At 33.6% G+C, this 16,208-nt stretch overlaps 4 protein-coding genes, 1 long non-coding RNA gene and 1 other non-coding gene across 10 annotated transcripts in view; 5 read left to right on the top strand and 1 right to left on the bottom strand.

Annotated features, from left to right (window-relative positions):
* Window positions 1–1,542, top strand: part of LOC100178388 (fibrillin-2-like) — an 8,542-nt gene extending 7,000 nt beyond the window's left edge. Inside the window, exons 18-20 of the mRNA XM_002124165.4 lie at window positions 578–750; window positions 1,061–1,152; window positions 1,413–1,542. Coding sequence (XP_002124201.2) covers window positions 578–750; window positions 1,061–1,152; window positions 1,413–1,475 — 328 coding nt within the window. The 3' untranslated portion in view covers window positions 1,476–1,542. The remainder of the gene's footprint in view (window positions 1–577; window positions 751–1,060; window positions 1,153–1,412) is intronic.
* A 2,584-nt stretch (window positions 1,543–4,126) lies between these two features.
* LOC108949780 lies at window positions 4,127–4,766 on the top strand. The gene is made up of 2 exons (XR_001974894.2): window positions 4,127–4,534; window positions 4,591–4,766. It is a non-coding gene; the product is annotated as an uncharacterized LOC108949780 (long non-coding RNA).
* Window positions 4,767–4,801: 35 nt separating this feature from the next.
* On the top strand, window positions 4,802–4,873 carry trnat-cgu. The gene has a single exon. It is a non-coding gene; the product is annotated as a tRNA-Thr (tRNA).
* Window positions 4,874–5,084: 211 nt separating this feature from the next.
* On the bottom strand, window positions 5,085–12,920 carry LOC100183110. Of its 5 annotated transcripts, XM_026835814.1 has the most exons (21): window positions 12,903–12,920; window positions 11,450–11,509; window positions 11,358–11,379; window positions 11,204–11,269; window positions 10,998–11,125; window positions 10,451–10,595; window positions 10,296–10,369; window positions 10,081–10,159; window positions 9,490–9,648; window positions 9,249–9,311; window positions 8,811–8,949; window positions 8,697–8,739; window positions 8,480–8,615; window positions 8,066–8,238; window positions 7,727–7,858; window positions 7,354–7,463; window positions 6,912–6,988; window positions 6,541–6,732; window positions 6,080–6,210; window positions 5,915–5,983; window positions 5,085–5,523 (listed from the first exon to the last, which is right to left on the bottom strand). In XM_026835814.1, the coding sequence occupies exons 2-21, from the start codon at window positions 11,500–11,502 to the stop codon at window positions 5,496–5,498; spliced, it is 2,019 nt and encodes a 672-aa protein (XP_026691615.1). In that variant the 5' UTR covers window positions 11,503–11,509; window positions 12,903–12,920; the 3' UTR covers window positions 5,085–5,495. The 5 variants fall into 5 exon arrangements, with proteins under 5 accessions (XP_026691615.1, XP_026691614.1, XP_009859816.2 ...); XM_026835813.1 differs by lacking the exon at window positions 12,903–12,920 and having other exon boundaries at window positions 11,450–11,599; XM_009861514.3 differs by lacking the exon at window positions 12,903–12,920 and having other exon boundaries at window positions 7,354–7,460; window positions 11,450–11,599.
* LOC100182343 (transcription initiation factor IIB-like) lies at window positions 12,111–15,776 on the top strand. Its single transcript, XM_026835818.1, has 8 exons — window positions 12,111–12,384; window positions 12,932–13,097; window positions 13,319–13,424; window positions 13,691–13,806; window positions 14,031–14,162; window positions 14,411–14,518; window positions 14,798–14,969; window positions 15,251–15,776. The coding sequence occupies exons 1-8, from the start codon at window positions 12,374–12,376 to the stop codon at window positions 15,382–15,384; spliced, it is 945 nt and encodes a 314-aa protein (XP_026691619.1). The 5' UTR covers window positions 12,111–12,373; the 3' UTR covers window positions 15,385–15,776.
* A 105-nt stretch (window positions 15,777–15,881) lies between these two features.
* Window positions 15,882–16,208, top strand: part of LOC100185475 (leucine-rich repeat-containing protein 15-like) — a 3,376-nt gene continuing 3,049 nt past the window's right edge. Inside the window, exon 1 of the mRNA XM_026835817.1 lies at window positions 15,882–16,018. The gene's annotated coding sequence lies outside the window, so the exon portion shown is untranslated. The remainder of the gene's footprint in view (window positions 16,019–16,208) is intronic.

Raw genomic sequence — 16,208 nt, 5'->3', positions numbered from 1 at the left:
CAAGGCATAAGCACCTTGAGACTATAAGCTGATGCTTGTGTTTATCCAATATCCTATATTCATATTGTTTTTAAGGACCGGTTTTAATAGTCCTCAACGGACATATCAATTAACTTACTTGTTGTTACTGCGGTGTTGTTTTGCTAGATATGCATAAGCTGTCTTAAACAACTTCTGTTTTAAGCCAAATACTATTTTCACTCAGCGACTGAGCCAAACTAAACTGTCGGTAAAACTTACTTGTATGCCGCACGTGGTTAAAAGTAACTCCTATCTGTTCAGTCATGCTTAAACATTTATAAAAAATATAAGATGTTGACAAAATAACCCGAAAAATAAGGTAATTTAACCGGGAATGGTAAATAAACTGTTATTTGATGCAAAAACTACAGCCAGACAGCAAAATCCATTCATAAAACCGTGACGTAACAATGTATTATAATGGGCATTATTCGCGTCAATAGGCCTCCTATTTTCTGAGCAGTTTCGGTGTATTCCTAGGCCGTGTATTGAGTAGGCCATGTTGTGTGTAATATGTCGTTGCAAATTAATTTCCAATGCCGCTTTATTACTGCAGATGCGAATGCACCGAAGGCTACACACTGGTGAATGAAACTTCATGTGAAGATATTAACGAATGCGACGTAATGAACGGTATGTGCAGTCAGTATTGTATCAACACTGTAGGTTCGTACCAATGCGACTGCATACCAACGTTTAAACTGGATAACGACAACAAGACCTGCTCACGTAAGTAATAAACTTGTTGAATTTTAGCCATAACCATTTAAACTACTTTTTGTTCGAGCATCATAAGCTATATTATATTCTTTTAAAAATGTAATGGGTATATTTGAAGCGTTACGATTTTCCATTTTACCCTTTATTCTGTGTGGGTGAGGTCGTTGTCAAAGACCTGGAATTTTGGACGGAGTCTCATTACCCTCATGCCGAGGCTACCTCTATATCGTTTACGCGACAAGTGCTGTGACTCCGTTCACAACTTTGAATATACGGGCGTAGTAATAAACGAACATTTTATAATCCACACATTATTCAGATTGTCCAAGTTGTCAAGATTTCGTTCAACTTAAGCAAGAAGTTGAAAGTTTGAAGCAACAACTGACTGTCGTGGACGAACTGAGACGTCAGGTAACACCATTATTCCAAACAATCATTTCATGATAATTTGTCGTTGCAATAAAAACCAAAGGTATATCACAGTACCGTGGGTTAAGATGGGTGCCGCTATTTTAATGTCGTGAATTAGGGTAATTTAATTTTAAAAATATTGTTTGTTTACCACCAAGTAGGATTTAAAGGCATAAAAACATGAACCATTTTACCCCAGCCTACTATACTAAGCTGACCTATACTGAAACTACAGAATATTTTACACTTTACTTTTACAGATTCGGGAATTACAAAACCGAGTTACAGAATTGGAAGTAACAGACCGTGGAACCATTATTTAAAATGTGTTTGTTTGAAATAAAAAAAAAACACAACTGCTGTTATAATGAAATAAACGATACATACACATTACAGTCGTTATCGAACCGTTAGTCGCGGTTATTTATTCGAACTAGCGACGTAGTTTAGGAAAATAATATGTTTGTATAATCCTATGTTTCATGAGTGTTTTAACGTATGCAATTTGTTTTTATGTAAGTCGCAGTTTAGGCTAAAGTTTTAGATTCCTTTCGGCTAAGCATGCATCTTGTTTATAACGTTTGATGAGAATATTCTTATCAACTATGGTTTGATGTTTAATGTTTTGTGGTTCATATATTTTAACACCCCAAAAAATTAATAAAAAAAACTGAGCGCCCACTTGGAAAACTTTACGGTGTTTTTCTTAAATTAGCGGCTTGCGTATTTCCGGTAAAAAGAGAATGAATTTCAGCGATATATTTAATTCCTAATTCACATGTGACAGCTTTTTATTGCGTTTGGGTTTGGTAGTGTAATATGTCAATGGTTCTTCAACAGCCAGCCTGCAAATTATTTTTGAATCAATTGGTTTCGGCGGAGTTATGGTCTGATTCGAACGTCTCGTTTAACAAATGGAAATTAAGTTTTGGAAAAAACTCCGCACTGTTTATCACTAATGCTTGGATACAAGGACACGTGGTAAAAGTGGATAATGAAACATTGCTAATAAATGATGGAACTGGACTTTGTTTAGTTACTGGATTATCAAAACTACCCCTTCCTTCGAAACCAATACAAGAAAATGATGTTGTCATGGTTATTGGGTACATCTCAAATACCAACCAGGTAATAGAGAGCTCAGATATCCAAAATATCGAGATTTGTGCGCGATTACGTGGAATCAAAGTCACAGATATCTCACAAAATAAGAATTGTTGTTTGGGAAAGTTATGGAAATCGGAAGTCAATCACGCACAACAGGAATTAATTCAAATGAATTCTACATAAAAAGTTGTTTCCATGTAAGAATGTTTTTGGTTTAATATTAACACTGCCATCCTAATACTTTACATATGATATGTCTGATGTTGTGTATTATATGAGCCGTATGGCGAACTATACAAAAGTTAATGTTGTTCGTTTTTTGGGATGCATGTATAGTTTATTTTAAGCACATTAATAATATTAACGTCTGAATAATTCTATTAGATAAATATAGAAATTTATATTAATACAGAATGAGATGTAAATGACTGTAGACTACTAAGCAGTTCGCACACACATAACTATATGTATTGGTCTTTGGTAATACTGCCGCTGGTGACCATTGAAAATTTTGGTCCCAAAGTGTTCCTTATGTCTCCCTGATACTCGCTGTATAATTTTTTTTTAAAAAACTTGGGCGTTCGTGTCGAAAATTAACTTTGAAAATGCGCGAAATCGTGCTTTTCACGGGTCACCAGCGGCAGTATTACCTTGGTCTTTCACATGTGAGAAAATGTCATCACTATTTTGCAAACAAATTGTTTTAGATTTGTATATTTTTGTATTTTATCAGGATTAATATTTAAGGGCACAATAAAAAGTGTTTGAATGTCTAAACTATCTGCATTACAAGAAGAAGCTGACAAGTTAAATGAAGTAAAAGAAAAACTTGAAGATCAACTGAGGAGGTTACAAGTGGAAGAGCTTGCATTACGAAGTATGATACAAACAACATCAAAACCAAACAATTCACACAATGAAGAGAATTCTGTTTTACAAGTTCCTACAACTTCAAATTCATGAATACAACTATGTTATTTACAGATAGGACAATTGCCACGCTTATTTAAAGTGTTTTTGGTTAATTTGGTATATCAGTGTTTGGTTTTTGGTACTCTTAACAGTTTTTAAATTTATTCAAGTTTATTCATAATTGATTGTTACGTCTGGAGTACAGAGGATACAAACATTTCTCTTTTAACTGTTTTTGATTTTATTTTTTTCTTAATGCACAATAGTTTGGGTCTTAGTTTTATCCGAACACTTGTGTTATTGAAAGCAAGAACGTTAAAACAAACTCCAATTATTTCAATATTAACAAATATTTAGAAATAGTGAGTATTTGATTGTCTTATCAAATTTACCTAAATCAACATATGAGTATTTTGCCATTAGGTAAAAACTACTTAAATAAAAGTATCAGGATTGTGTATCCTAACCCACTCAAACCCATTCAAACTTAGCTGACTCTGCCTTTATACCTGGAAATAGTCGGACAAAATAAGGAGATGCTGTCAAAAAGTTGTTATTGGTTTATGTGAGACTTAGTAAGGCTTAGTGTGTTAATGTTCAGAACTCGAAAACTTATGTGGTAGAAGATTGGGATATACATTTGTTGTAAGTTGTTTTAGCTGTAGGTTTGGTGCAGTTTATTTTATCTTTACAGCTTATAGTTGGTACATAAGCGAGGTGTATGAAACGGAATAAAGATAAAGCAAGTTAAACATTCAAAGAATTATAAAACCGTATCCCTACGACTCACATAGACCGTTATTAATTGTTTAAAACACGATCAGTTATTTGGATATTACGTGTTGAAGGTATCCCGTCTTACCTCATCCTACTATATAGTAGGGTGGGGGGGATGGGACACTTGTTCATTCCATTTTCCCGTCCAGTTTGGTAGTAAACAAAAAAAATTAAAGAATTATAAAACTGTGCCTTCACAACCCCCTTAGAGCGTTGTTATTAATTGTTTAAAACTTGATCAGGATACTTAGATACTATGTGCTAAAGGTGTCCCATCTTCCCCCACCCCACTATAAGCAAAAGTAAATAAAACGAAACCTCTAACGCGCAGGTTTAAAATTCTTCCTACAGTTGAAACAAACGTGAATATAAAATCTGTTATAATTTAACGTACATCGCTTCAGTTCTTCAAAATTGAATCAACGCTTGAAGGATGAATTTCAAGCTTCTACTTCTCATTGTTCTTGTCTGCTGTGTCGTTGGCCAAATCGAGGGAACTAATCGACGTCGTTATGGGTTTCCTGCTAGGCTTTATGTAGGGTATGTCGATTGGGTCGGTCCCCTACACCGTTTCGGAAGATTTAATGTAAGTAAAGCATTGTTTGGACTGGGATTTGTATAACCAAAAGTGTATATTTCCAGGACCGCTATGGCCGATAAGCTTACCAAGTCTGTGAAGACGTCTCCGTTTGTTTGAGTTCAGTTTACAGTTAATGACAATAATGTTAAATCTGCAAATTGTTATCGAGCTTTTATCGCGAGATTGTCACCTGGGTATTATTAAAATACATTTGTTAAAATAAACATTATTTTCCTTACAACTTGTGTTATGTGGTGCAGGTTTACATGGTGAGCCTCTATAGCTCAGTGGTAGAGCACTGGTCTCGTAAACCAGGGGTCGTGAGTTCAAACCTCACTGGAGGCACAGTATGTTGTTTTGTTAAACGACAAACAAAATTTGCAACAAATATATCACGACACTTCCCCGTTTAAATAACCTGTGTGAAATTGTGTAGCCTCATAGCCGACTCAATACATAATCGAAGTAGACTTTATCGATCAATTTAATGGAACGTGCCCGTTAACTATATCAACTCTCATGTAGTTGACGTTCATTCATATAATACAGTTTTTTATGTAAATGAATGTATATTGAAACTTCTCTTGAAATGAATGTATATTCAAAGCGCACATAAAACAACAAAACAGCTACAATTTATTTAAATGAAAGGATGTGTAATGTTATAACTCACTGCTGGAAATAAACATTTCCAAAATAGATTCCCTCACTGCATATCATATTATTGAGATAATAGTTTAACAAACACTGCATAATAAAGCTAACAGTAACTTATAAAAGCGGGACAGAACACGGAACACGGTAAAAACAAATAAAGAACACGGTAAAACATCTAGACTACCATATACACAGTAGTAATTTTGTTACAAGGGTCTAATGGAGATTTTCTCTAGCGATATATGAAATCAATTGCATTGTAATGAACGTTCATTTTTATGAATTTATATTCCTTTACTTGTTTTGAGGATCAATATGCTGATAACCGTCTTGTCATTCTATAGGAAAAAAAAGTTCTGTGTATTTTGTTAGCAGATTGCATGTATTGTGTTAAAGTTATTTAAATATTAACGAACTACAGAATGTTTAATATCTTTATGGCGCAGAAGAAAATTGATAAAAGTGCTTGCTTGTAACCAGAGGATACTAGGTTCATGCTGCCACTTCTGTGGGTGTGTGTGTTCTTTTACAAGGCATTTAATAATTCTTAAATCCTTACAACCCAGTGTTCACTGATGTTTAGAAAATTGTCATCCATTCACAAAAAAACACCAAATACACAAAAAGTTGTACTTTAGCAATTCATGACCAGTAAAAAGGTGCCTATGAAACAGAACACTCATGCTTTATTTTAGTTGTGTGGATGAATAAAACAACATGCATTCATACCGTTTGTAAGATTTTCTCAACCCAGAAGTTTTTTCTTCTTCTTCCTTTGCTTTGTATTCTTCCGACACTCTAAAAATAAACTAGTGTTAAAAACGAACACTTTTAAATCAGATACTTTACAATCATTGATATATACAGAAAGGTATATGTTCAATATATACCTACTTTAAATTTTCTGGATCACTTATATATTGTTCGAATGCAGTTGTTTCAGTTGTTTGACTGTCAACAGATCTTGCACTGACAGGTCTTGAGGTTGGTGGATCAAACGACTTTTCTTTTTTCTTGTGGTGTAACTATAAATGTGGAATAATACTTCATAAGAAATATGTATACATCCGGCGCCATGGAAAAGTGGTCAGCGTGCCTGCCTCTAAGCCAGAGTTTTGGATAGAAGCTTAATGCTGCTATTTTGAACAAGACACTTTGCATCAATTGCCCAAGCCCAGTAGTTCCCATATGTGTTGTTCAAATTGTTGGCCATACAGAAAAAAAAACAATTACCCAAAAAGTGACATTTGTGGTAACTCGTAACAGGGCACAATATGTATGAAATAGAACACCTGTGTTATAACAATTGTCATAACTAAGCTACAATCAATCATTTATTTAAATATAAAAGCAACCTGTTGGTTTGACTCGTCAATGCTTTGATTAATCATCCTCTGCCTAACACTTAGCTTCTGAGGAACCAAATACACCCGAGAAAAATCTCCACAAATCAAGTCCATGGCTTCAGACACTTTATCTCGCTTTACCATTGCAGGTGTGACACACTCTATCGCAGGTTGATTCATCATGCTGTCTGTGCTCTCTACCTAAGTTGGAAAGTTTTATATTTGTGTATGCTGCTGTTGTTAGATCATTATAATATAAGTTTGAACGAAATGTTTTTGCAATTGTTTTTTATCGTTTCACAAAACAAACAATTTCCAAGAATCTCTTTCAGATATATATATACTAGTATTATGTAACCACAGACAAAATTCTGTTTTACCATTTGAAGAGTGCCCTGGTTAATAAATGGTCCATGCTCTAACTTTTCCACATCATTCAAGTTTTCATTTAAGATGTCTGAAAAACATTACATTTAATAATATATATGAAACACAATCTTTATCCACATTTTATCCACAATTATTGAGCGACCATCTGGACCACCAGGTTCTTCTAATGATAATGGTAAGCATTGCTGGGTTTTTATTTTGTGCCTAATAATGCAAATTTTTATTATATATTTACAATCTAACTTTTGGCAATGTATACAAATTGTTCCATTATATTGTTCATAATTTTATTTGATTTAACCAAAATGATAGCAAATCGAAAGCTATCCTATATTTAATTATTTATTATTAAAAATGAGAGCAAAATTAAGATGTCTGAAAAACATTACATTTAATAATATATATGAAACACAACCAATGTAAATGTCTCACCATTATTTTCTGATTCAGTGTCAGAATCTGTTGCATCGTCTGTATCCAGTTCTGATAGAAAAGTGTGTAGAAAGCTTGTGTGGCCCTTGGGTTGCTTTCTCTTTCTGCTACAATAATAACTCCAAGTTAATGAGAATTTGTTACATACAGATCACAGCCTAGCATGTAGTAACTTGTAAGCAGGCACGAGGTGTGTGAAATTCAATGTCATATTGGCTATCATTGCCCCACCATGTGAGGATGAACAAGAAACACTGATACATTTGTGTTAATTACTATGTCCTTAAATAATCTACATTTCGGTAATAAATTTGAAAGCACAACTGGATCAAACATAAAACATCGATTACATTTTTCAGGTATTGTTGTTTACCTTCTTGGTTTTCGTTTTGATTTCCTTGTCTCATTGACCACACTTGCATGCTTTTGTAATGTCACAGCATGTTCATCACTCCCCATGCCTTGTGTCAATGCAGAACAATGTTTTAAATGAGTGTTGGGAAGCCTGTAAGAAATGTAAGCATAGCCAAGATAGCTCAAGTATGTTTCTGTATTATGTTGTGTTGATTGCAAAACATACAAAACTCTTTATTCAGCCAATTATTTACAAAACATGGCTATTCAATTCATATGTGGCTATAAACAAAAGTACAAAACCTAGGTTTGCCTTGTGAAAGTTTTGTATACTTACTACAACAAGATTAATTCTTACATAGGTTTTGGTTCGGCAAGTCTTCGAACAAATTTTTTCGAAGGTCGTTCTCTTCTATATATTCTCTTTACTCCTGGAGCTGGAGGTTCTTTGACCAATCTCTTCATCACTTCTTGATAATTTGGAAGATGAGATGAAATTTCATCGGTGAAATAATCTGACCATCTCTGACTCTGTAACATAAGACACTTGGCTTGTTAGTTTGAATGGATGTTATTTGTTTTTTTCTACACATGTGGGGCCTTCAGAACAGAAGTTATAATACAGGTGCCCCATAATATACACATCACGCCTGCTTATAAGATTTTAACCAGAAAATGTAGTATTATCATAGAAAAAGTTTCATTTGAAAGCTATGCAGGCAAGTTTGGAACGTTTGAATAAATTAAGTTAAGTTTGGAGCATTAAACTTACTTCAGTCTCAATGTCAAATTTCAGTTGTTTAACATATGTTTGATCCTGTGGTGTATATATAGGGCAAGATGCTGGTCTTCTTTGTATTTCCACCTTTTGTGGCTTGTGCTGGAAATTTGCTGGAACTGTAGCTTGGCTGTTGACAAAGTTACAACATGTATTAGTTAATAGACTTACTTTATCATGTGCAGATATTAAACGAAGTGTGGAAACTTACGTTTTGTCTGAAATTGTAGTCATAGATACAGATGCTGCGGCACCTACAAAAAATATATAATTTGGTTAAAAATGTAAACTTAATTTAATATTTAATTTGCACTATGTATATTACCTTTCTTTTTGTTTCTTTTCGCCCCTGCCACACTTGATGCATAAGAAGTTGTGCTTTTATTCGACTGCACAGCAGAAGTGCTTGATGTAACTGCTGACTTTGCTCTTATGTTTGTGAATCCACCTCTTGACATTTTTACCTGAAAAAACAAACATTTTTTTAGTTTATGTCTTCGGATACTGTAACCAAGATCAGAATAATTAAAACAGTAAAGTATAGGGAAAAACATACACTTATGAACATAATGTTTAATTTATTTCTTCAAATACAGTATTGGAAATAAAATAAATAAAACAGTGATGAGAAGGAAATTAATAAATATTAGAAAATAAATGCTATATGTGTAGGTGTACATATGGAAACATCATGCTTGTGCAACATATGGAAACTTCACTTGTGTCTTAAAGAATTATTATACATAAATATGTCCTGACCAACCTGTTTGCTTGTCTTCTTTAATCTTTTTTTCAAATTAGCAAAATCTTCATTTGCAAGTCTAACCTGTGATAATATAAGACAATTTTAAAATAAAGTCACATAACCATTATCTTAACAAATTTTAATCTGAAATTTTTGAATAAAAGTAAAATAGTATGAGCTTGTACTTCAATATGTCACAATAATATTTTAAGAAAAGTTTATTTCACTTTTGAGTAAAAGTAAAAGAACTTCACAGTACCTCGTATTCAAAGGTGTCTTGTGGAATTGGGTTGTTAGAAAACTTTTCAGATACAAGTTTAGGTTGTCCATACTGAAGCTCCTGGTGTTGATATTTCTGGTTCAGTAAATTCAGAACTTTCTTATGTCGTGGTGTGATTACTTGTTTGAAATCATCCAGCTAAAAAAAGATAAATCTTGGCAGTAATACTCAGTTAATTAACACATCGCAGTAGTGCTTGAAATAAAAAAAATATCAGTAATATTTAGTTTAAGAATTTTTTAGCAGTGATATTAAGTTTGTGAAGAGCACAGTATATTCTATATAGATTAGTTCCTTGTCGGGGACCGGGGATTTAGACTAGATTTGGCTCATTACCCTAAAGTGGTTGGAGCACAGTAGTTACAGTAATTGACTTAAAACTAGTGAATTTCAGGTTCTAATAATAATATGTATATGGGTCCCTGTATTCTTGCCCAGAACATAAGTAATGACAAATATTGGGAACAAACAAAAGAGAGCTTTATTCTTTCACATAAGAAGTGCATAAATGCTAAAAAACACACATTTGTTGCTTAGAATAAAACAGAATAAATGAAATAATTTATTTACCAGATAAACGCTTCGTTCCGTTTGTTCTGTAGACTTCACTTGTTCATAATTTATTTGTTGCTTTGATAATAATTCACACCTAAACGTAATATCATGTTGATATATTTTTCATCAATAAATAACACTTTATTTGTGGGTTAAAACATAAGTCTAGCTTTGTTTTCTTAATATTATATTCTGTTATATAAATGGCCATTATAAACAACATTACTTACCATCTAAGAAGATCTAGAAACTCATAAAGTTGTATCCGATCTTTGTGCTTATAAGTGGCTTTCAAATGTCGCACCTGAAAAAAATGATTCACACATAAAACATAAACTGCCATTTGTAATAAAAAACTTTATTGCGAGGAAATATCTAGTCCTACTCTGTTCATGAGCTTTTGAGGTGATATAACAAGTCCACACAGCTTTAAAGTTCTAATAAATGTTGGTTCATCGATTCTCATTCCCCGTTGGTCGTATTCTTCGTGCGTCTCGAAAGACAAGCGAACTTCTTGCAACTGTTTTAAGCTGAGTATATTATCGTTACTTTGTTTGCTAGTTTTTTATATTTTAAACTAGTCTTGTAAATAATTTAAACACAATTGCTTCAAAACATAATTACTTGAAGATTGAAGATTACAAAAAAAGTTTACCTATACTCACAGCATTCAAAAAACTATATATTTCTATACAGCAACATGTATGCAATTCAGGCTTTAATATAAACATGCTGTAGACATCATTCAGCCATTATATCTATGTGGTTCTGAAATCCTAACCTTCACACCATGTGAGCTTTCTCCTGCATTGACTTTGTCTATTACTCTTATAGAGTAAGAAGCTGTATAGTATAACTGTGTACGGCGTAAAACAGTTGACAGAATATATAAAGATGGCCAAAAATTAAACACCGCTTTACACAAATTTTACCTAATCCCATCTGCAATTAGTTGAATGCTCTTCTTTAACACATGAGTGTTGTATCCTCCAGATTTAAGGTTAAAAGTGAAATTTAAACTCTGGTGGAAGTAGCGCAGGTCACAACACTTATGAAATTCCTATAAAACAGTTTATAAAACACTTTATAAAATAATGGTCAAAGTAACTCTGTATAACAAACAAATTAACTTCTTTACCTTGAGTGAAATACCTGTTGCATCATAGTCAGAAAATATTGCTTTACTTAAAGTATCTCTTGGAAACTGTAAAAAATGCATTTATTGGTTTAATTAAATAAAGTATGACTACAGTATTATAATCACTCGTTAAAAGTGTAAACATTCTACTTACACCAAGAACAGCAGTTAGATCTCTGAAAATTTAAAAATGATTTTTTTAAATGAATGATTTTAATGAAAAAATTTCAATTAGTTACCATTTACCTTATTTCTTCAGTTGTAAACGTCATGTCCGGTGTTGTATCATCCAGGTGCATTTTGTCACTGGATTAAGGGCCAGATAATAAATTAATTAATCAAAAGTATCAAAAATGTGAATTTTAACATCTGTAATTTTTTTAAAAAGGACATTACATTTGTTTACAAACGTACTGGCACTTTTTGTAAGCAAGTTATAGCATTAAATGAAATTGCAGCGGGTCTTTTTCCATGTATTGCTATCAACTAAGCTAAAGAAAATCACACTAATATTTGTTTTGCACTAAACTAAAGGGACATCCCCTGTCACGAAACCACGCTGGTGGTCTCCAAGGCAATAACAAGAGATACAACGTAGAACAATTTAGATCCAAGATATGCTTATTATTACAAGTTAATTCAAACAAATAAACTAAAATGATTGTTTTTTTTTCAAAACCACTACGATGTGTATTTCTTGACGACCAGTTGTAAAAAGAAAGCTGCGAAAATTAGTTTTTGGTTTAATTTTCTCTCAATAGACTTCGGTACTATTCGAAACATAAAAGTATGTGTAAAACCTGTTTTGTTGTTCTATTATCACAGTTGTTTTAGGGGACGAGATAGGTTTTATTCTCTTTGTTAGAAATATTTTATTTTTATCTCCCCGTCCTTTCATGAAGTTACTTGCTGAGGCGGAGGGAAGCAAAATAGTCGCTAGTGTACCATGAAAAGAATCTCAGTTTAAAACGGAAAACGAAAGAAACATTCTGTTCCTAAATTGTTTCCTGCCCAGACGATGAATCAGTTTCATTAAATGCACAGCGTATAGTTATACTGATTTTAAACCGCTGTGTTTGGTTGGTATTGTTCATAGTTAAACTACTGCCATTGGAAGTTTGATTTGAACAAGCGCTACTATACTCCTAACTGCTGTACTCCACAGGTCAAATGGCTGGACGGTAAGCTTATTTGTTCCAAACTAATTTAGTTTTTGTGTAAAAACAGTTATATTTTTGCTGCGTCGCCATTGGTAATAAACTGATATACAAATTTATAGGTGCTAGTGAAGAGTCTTTCCTCCACTTTATTTGCTAACCACTAACCCCTATAACCACTAACCCCCTAACCATCAACACCTAACCTAGGGGATTCTTCACTAGCACCAATTTATATAGTGTTACTATTACCAGGTGCGGGTGAAGAATCCTTTCCCTACGTTATCTTTTAACCCCTAACTGCTTACCCATAACCACTAAACCCTAACTAAAATTTTCCAAAATATGCAACTATTCATAAACAATTAAATGTGAAAAAATTTCTTCGGAAAACACAAACTTTCCAATCTTGAATGAATGAATGAATGAATGTAACTTACTTTATCCTCGCGTGGCCGGAAAACGACAGTTGTTATAACACGGGTGTGCACCTCGCGCCAGCTTACGAGTTACCAAGTATGTTACTTTGTGGGTGATCTTACACAGTGTTACACTATTCCACTTTCCACAGGAACTACCTTCACCAGATCCACTGCCCTCAGCATCCAGACGCAGCTCTGGTTGAAGATTATCGCGCTGGCGATATGATTTGTCCTGAATGTGGGCTCGTGGTTGGAGACAGGACAATTGATGTTGGATCAGAATGGAGAACATTTTCAAATGACAAAGATTCAAAAGTAAACATTTGCATGAGAGAATTGAGTAGATATCTTTATTAAAACAGAACTGTAATATTTTTTAATTAAATATATACATACCATATCTTAAGCTTTTTTAACGATTACTTTTTACTTTATAGACGGTAAACTAAAACTAAATAAAGCAACATATGCAGCTGCAAGTATATGTACATTATTTTTTCACTTTTTTTCCGTTAATATATGGTTTAAATTACCAGGATATGTCTCGTGTTGGAGATTCACAAAACCCATTATTGTCTGGAAGTGATTTATCCACAATTATTGAGCGACCATCTGGACCACCAGGTTCTTCTAATGATAATGGTAAGCATTGCTGGGTTTTTATTTTGTGCCTAATAATGCAAATTTTTATTATATATTTACAATCTAACTTTTGGCAATGTAAACAAATTGTTCCATTATATTGTTCATAATTTTATTTGATTTAACCAAAATGATAGCAAATCGAAAGTTATATAATTATAATTATTTATTATTAAAAATGAGAGCAGAATTATGGGAAGATAGCTAAGTTAAACAGGTTATTATGTCTAAACAAACTCAACTATTATCTTGTTGTACTTTCACAGGTTTCTCCCAGTTTTCTAATCGTAAAACAATGAACAACAGCGATCGTGTCCTGATCCATGCTTTTCGGGAAATATCATCAATGGCTGATAGAATAAGTCTGCCAAAAAATATTGTGGTATGAACATTTTTTCCTTGGTGCAGTTTTTGGTAATTTTGTAAAAAGTGTTTGTTTTGATAAATGACATCAACAGTATATGTTTGAATAAAAAGTTTGTTTAAGTTTAGAAAAGGTTTTTACGGTTTAAGTTATAAATATTTAAGAGGTTTATTCGGCAAGAGTAAACATATGACTTAATTTGAATATTTATTACAAGAATTTTACGAGCATGAATTTCCCAGGATCGTTCAAACAAACTGTTCAAGCAAGTGTATGATTCTAAAAGTTTAAGAGGTCGAGCAAATGACGCAATCTCTGCTGCATGTTTGTACATCGCGTGTAGACAAGAAGGGGTACCACGAACCTTTAAAGAGGTCAGTTCAATTAATTTTATTTAAAGTTTAATCAAATAGTACTCAAATTCACAATATTGTTGGTGGCTGTACCTTTATTTACATTAGTTTGAACTCCAGTCTCCAGTATTTAAATGGGAATTGTTATATGCAAAACTGCTATATTTCAACTAATATAAAAACACCTGCTACTGCTGCTAAACTGATATTGTCTTACTGCATGATCAAGAAACTACTGATGTCTTTTTACCTTTACCTTGTAATTCCAGATTTGTGCTATTTCACGAATCTCAAAAAAAGAAATCGGAAGATCTTTTAAGCTAATTGTAAAAAATCTGGAGACAAATGTGGAAGTTATAACATCTGGAGACTTTATGGTAACATATGACTTTGAATAACTAAATACTTCACAATGCTCCCATTGGGAGCTGACGTTTTCTTGAGCAAAACACTTAAGGGCAATTCCTCCAATCCAGTGTTCCTCAGTGTTTTAATCATAGGCCAAACATTACAATAAAAAAATCCTTAAAAATTAAACCCACAAAGCTATGTGATCACTTGTAAGCGTGTACGGGACGTGTGAAGCAGAACACCAGTTGTGTGAGGATAAATAAGTAATTTCATTCATTCATAGCAATACCTTAACATTTTTCCAGTCGCGTTTCTGTTCCAACTTGAATCTGCCGCCTTACGTGCAAAGAGGAGCCACATACATTGCTAGGAAAGCTGTAGAGAAAGATCTGGTGGCAGGTAGAAGTCCAATATCAGTTGCTGCTGCTGCTATCTACATGGCTTCACAGGCGTCCAAGGAAAAACGATCACAGAAAGGTAAGTCCAGCAATGTGTGTCACAGTGGTTATTGCACCTGCTGTTAGCCCAGAGGTTATGGGTTCAAGGCCTTTCGCTGCTATCATTTTCACCAGATGTTTTCTTGTGCAAGGTCTGTAAGCGGGCAAAAGGTATTTGAAAAATAAAACAGAAAACATAAAGATAGTTTCCCCCACCATGTGAGGATATATAAGTTTGATTTATCCATTCAATGGTTCGGCTAGTAGATGTTAACCTAAAGGCCTTTGGTAATATGTTTCAATAATTTCTGTTAATTTCAGAGATCAGTGAAATAGCAGGAGTAGCAGAAGTGACAATACGTCAGTCGTATAAACTGATGCATCCTCGGGCCAAAGATCTCTTTCCAGAAGATTTCAATTTTCATATTCCAGTCTCACAACTTCCTACCTTTTAATGAAATCTCATTCATTTTAATAACACCAAGCTCCAAACATGTTATTTGGTATAGTGGTATTGTATGTGCAACATTATACAGGATATACCAGAATTGACCACCCTCTAAATATATTGAAAGATGCCATTGATTGATGGTCAAAAAGCAACAAAAACTTAAATGCCAAAAATTGTATCATATCTCAGTAGTGGCACCTATAGTATTGCTATAGTAAATACTTCTTCCTATTTTCAGAAACCTTTTTTATGGGTGCAATGACTTTGATTTTGTTATTTAGTACGTAATTCGATATAGGTGGAATTTAAAAATGCAGTTTCATTGTATTAAGAAATAGGATAACTGTACGCACGCCGGCTGAATTCGCTATGAATAAATAGCGGTTTAACGTACATTGACTTTCCTATTGTTATTGTTCGAGTACAAGGTGGGTTTAAAGCGGTTGTTTTGGTCGCGGTAGAATTGCCAGAGTTCCGCTTTTGGAAAAGGGAAGTCATAAAACGATCGCTTGTCAGAGTATCGAGAAAAAAAACAGTTGGCGGTTTGCTTTTTCATTCTGCTTAATGTCTATAGTTTACAACTTATTATAGACGTTAAGCACGTTCGTTCTCAGTCGATATGCCTTATCATTCTGAGGGTAAGTAAGACAGTAAGGTCTTGATTTTGTTAAATTAGAATAAGGACCAACTTGACTAGATACAGCGGTGTTAAATTGTCAGTTTCTGCAAAGATGGTATTATATGTATGTATGTAACTTACTTTATCCTCGCGTGGCCGGAAAACGAGAGTCGTTATAACACGGGTGTGTGTATGTTACTTTGTGGGTG

This window comes from Ciona intestinalis, chromosome 9 (genome assembly GCF_000224145.3).
Source record: "Ciona intestinalis chromosome 9, KH, whole genome shotgun sequence".
NCBI classification, from domain to species: domain Eukaryota; kingdom Metazoa; phylum Chordata; class Ascidiacea; order Phlebobranchia; family Cionidae; genus Ciona; species Ciona intestinalis.
This window is presented reverse-complemented; position numbering and strand designations above follow the sequence as displayed.

Excerpts from the sequence above, each read along its gene's own strand:
- LOC100182343 (XM_026835818.1), top strand. Across the intron at positions 13,098-13,318 it reads CAAATGACAAAGATTCAAAA|GATATGTCTCGTGTTGGAGA; the intron begins GTAAACATTTGC and ends TTAAATTACCAG. Across the intron at positions 14,970-15,250 it reads GGAAAAACGATCACAGAAAG|AGATCAGTGAAATAGCAGGA; the intron begins GTAAGTCCAGCA and ends TGTTAATTTCAG.
- LOC100183110 (XM_026835814.1), bottom strand. The coding sequence starts at position 11,502 with ATGCACCTGGATGATACAACACCGGACATGACGTTTACAACTGAAGAA. Across the intron at positions 10,370-10,450 it reads CTCAAAAGCTCATGAACAGA|GTGCGACATTTGAAAGCCAC; the intron begins GTAGGACTAGAT and ends CATTTTTTTCAG. Across the intron at positions 5,524-5,914 it reads TTGAGAAAATCTTACAAACG|AATGACAAGACGGTTATCAG; the intron begins GTATGAATGCAT and ends TTTTTCCTATAG.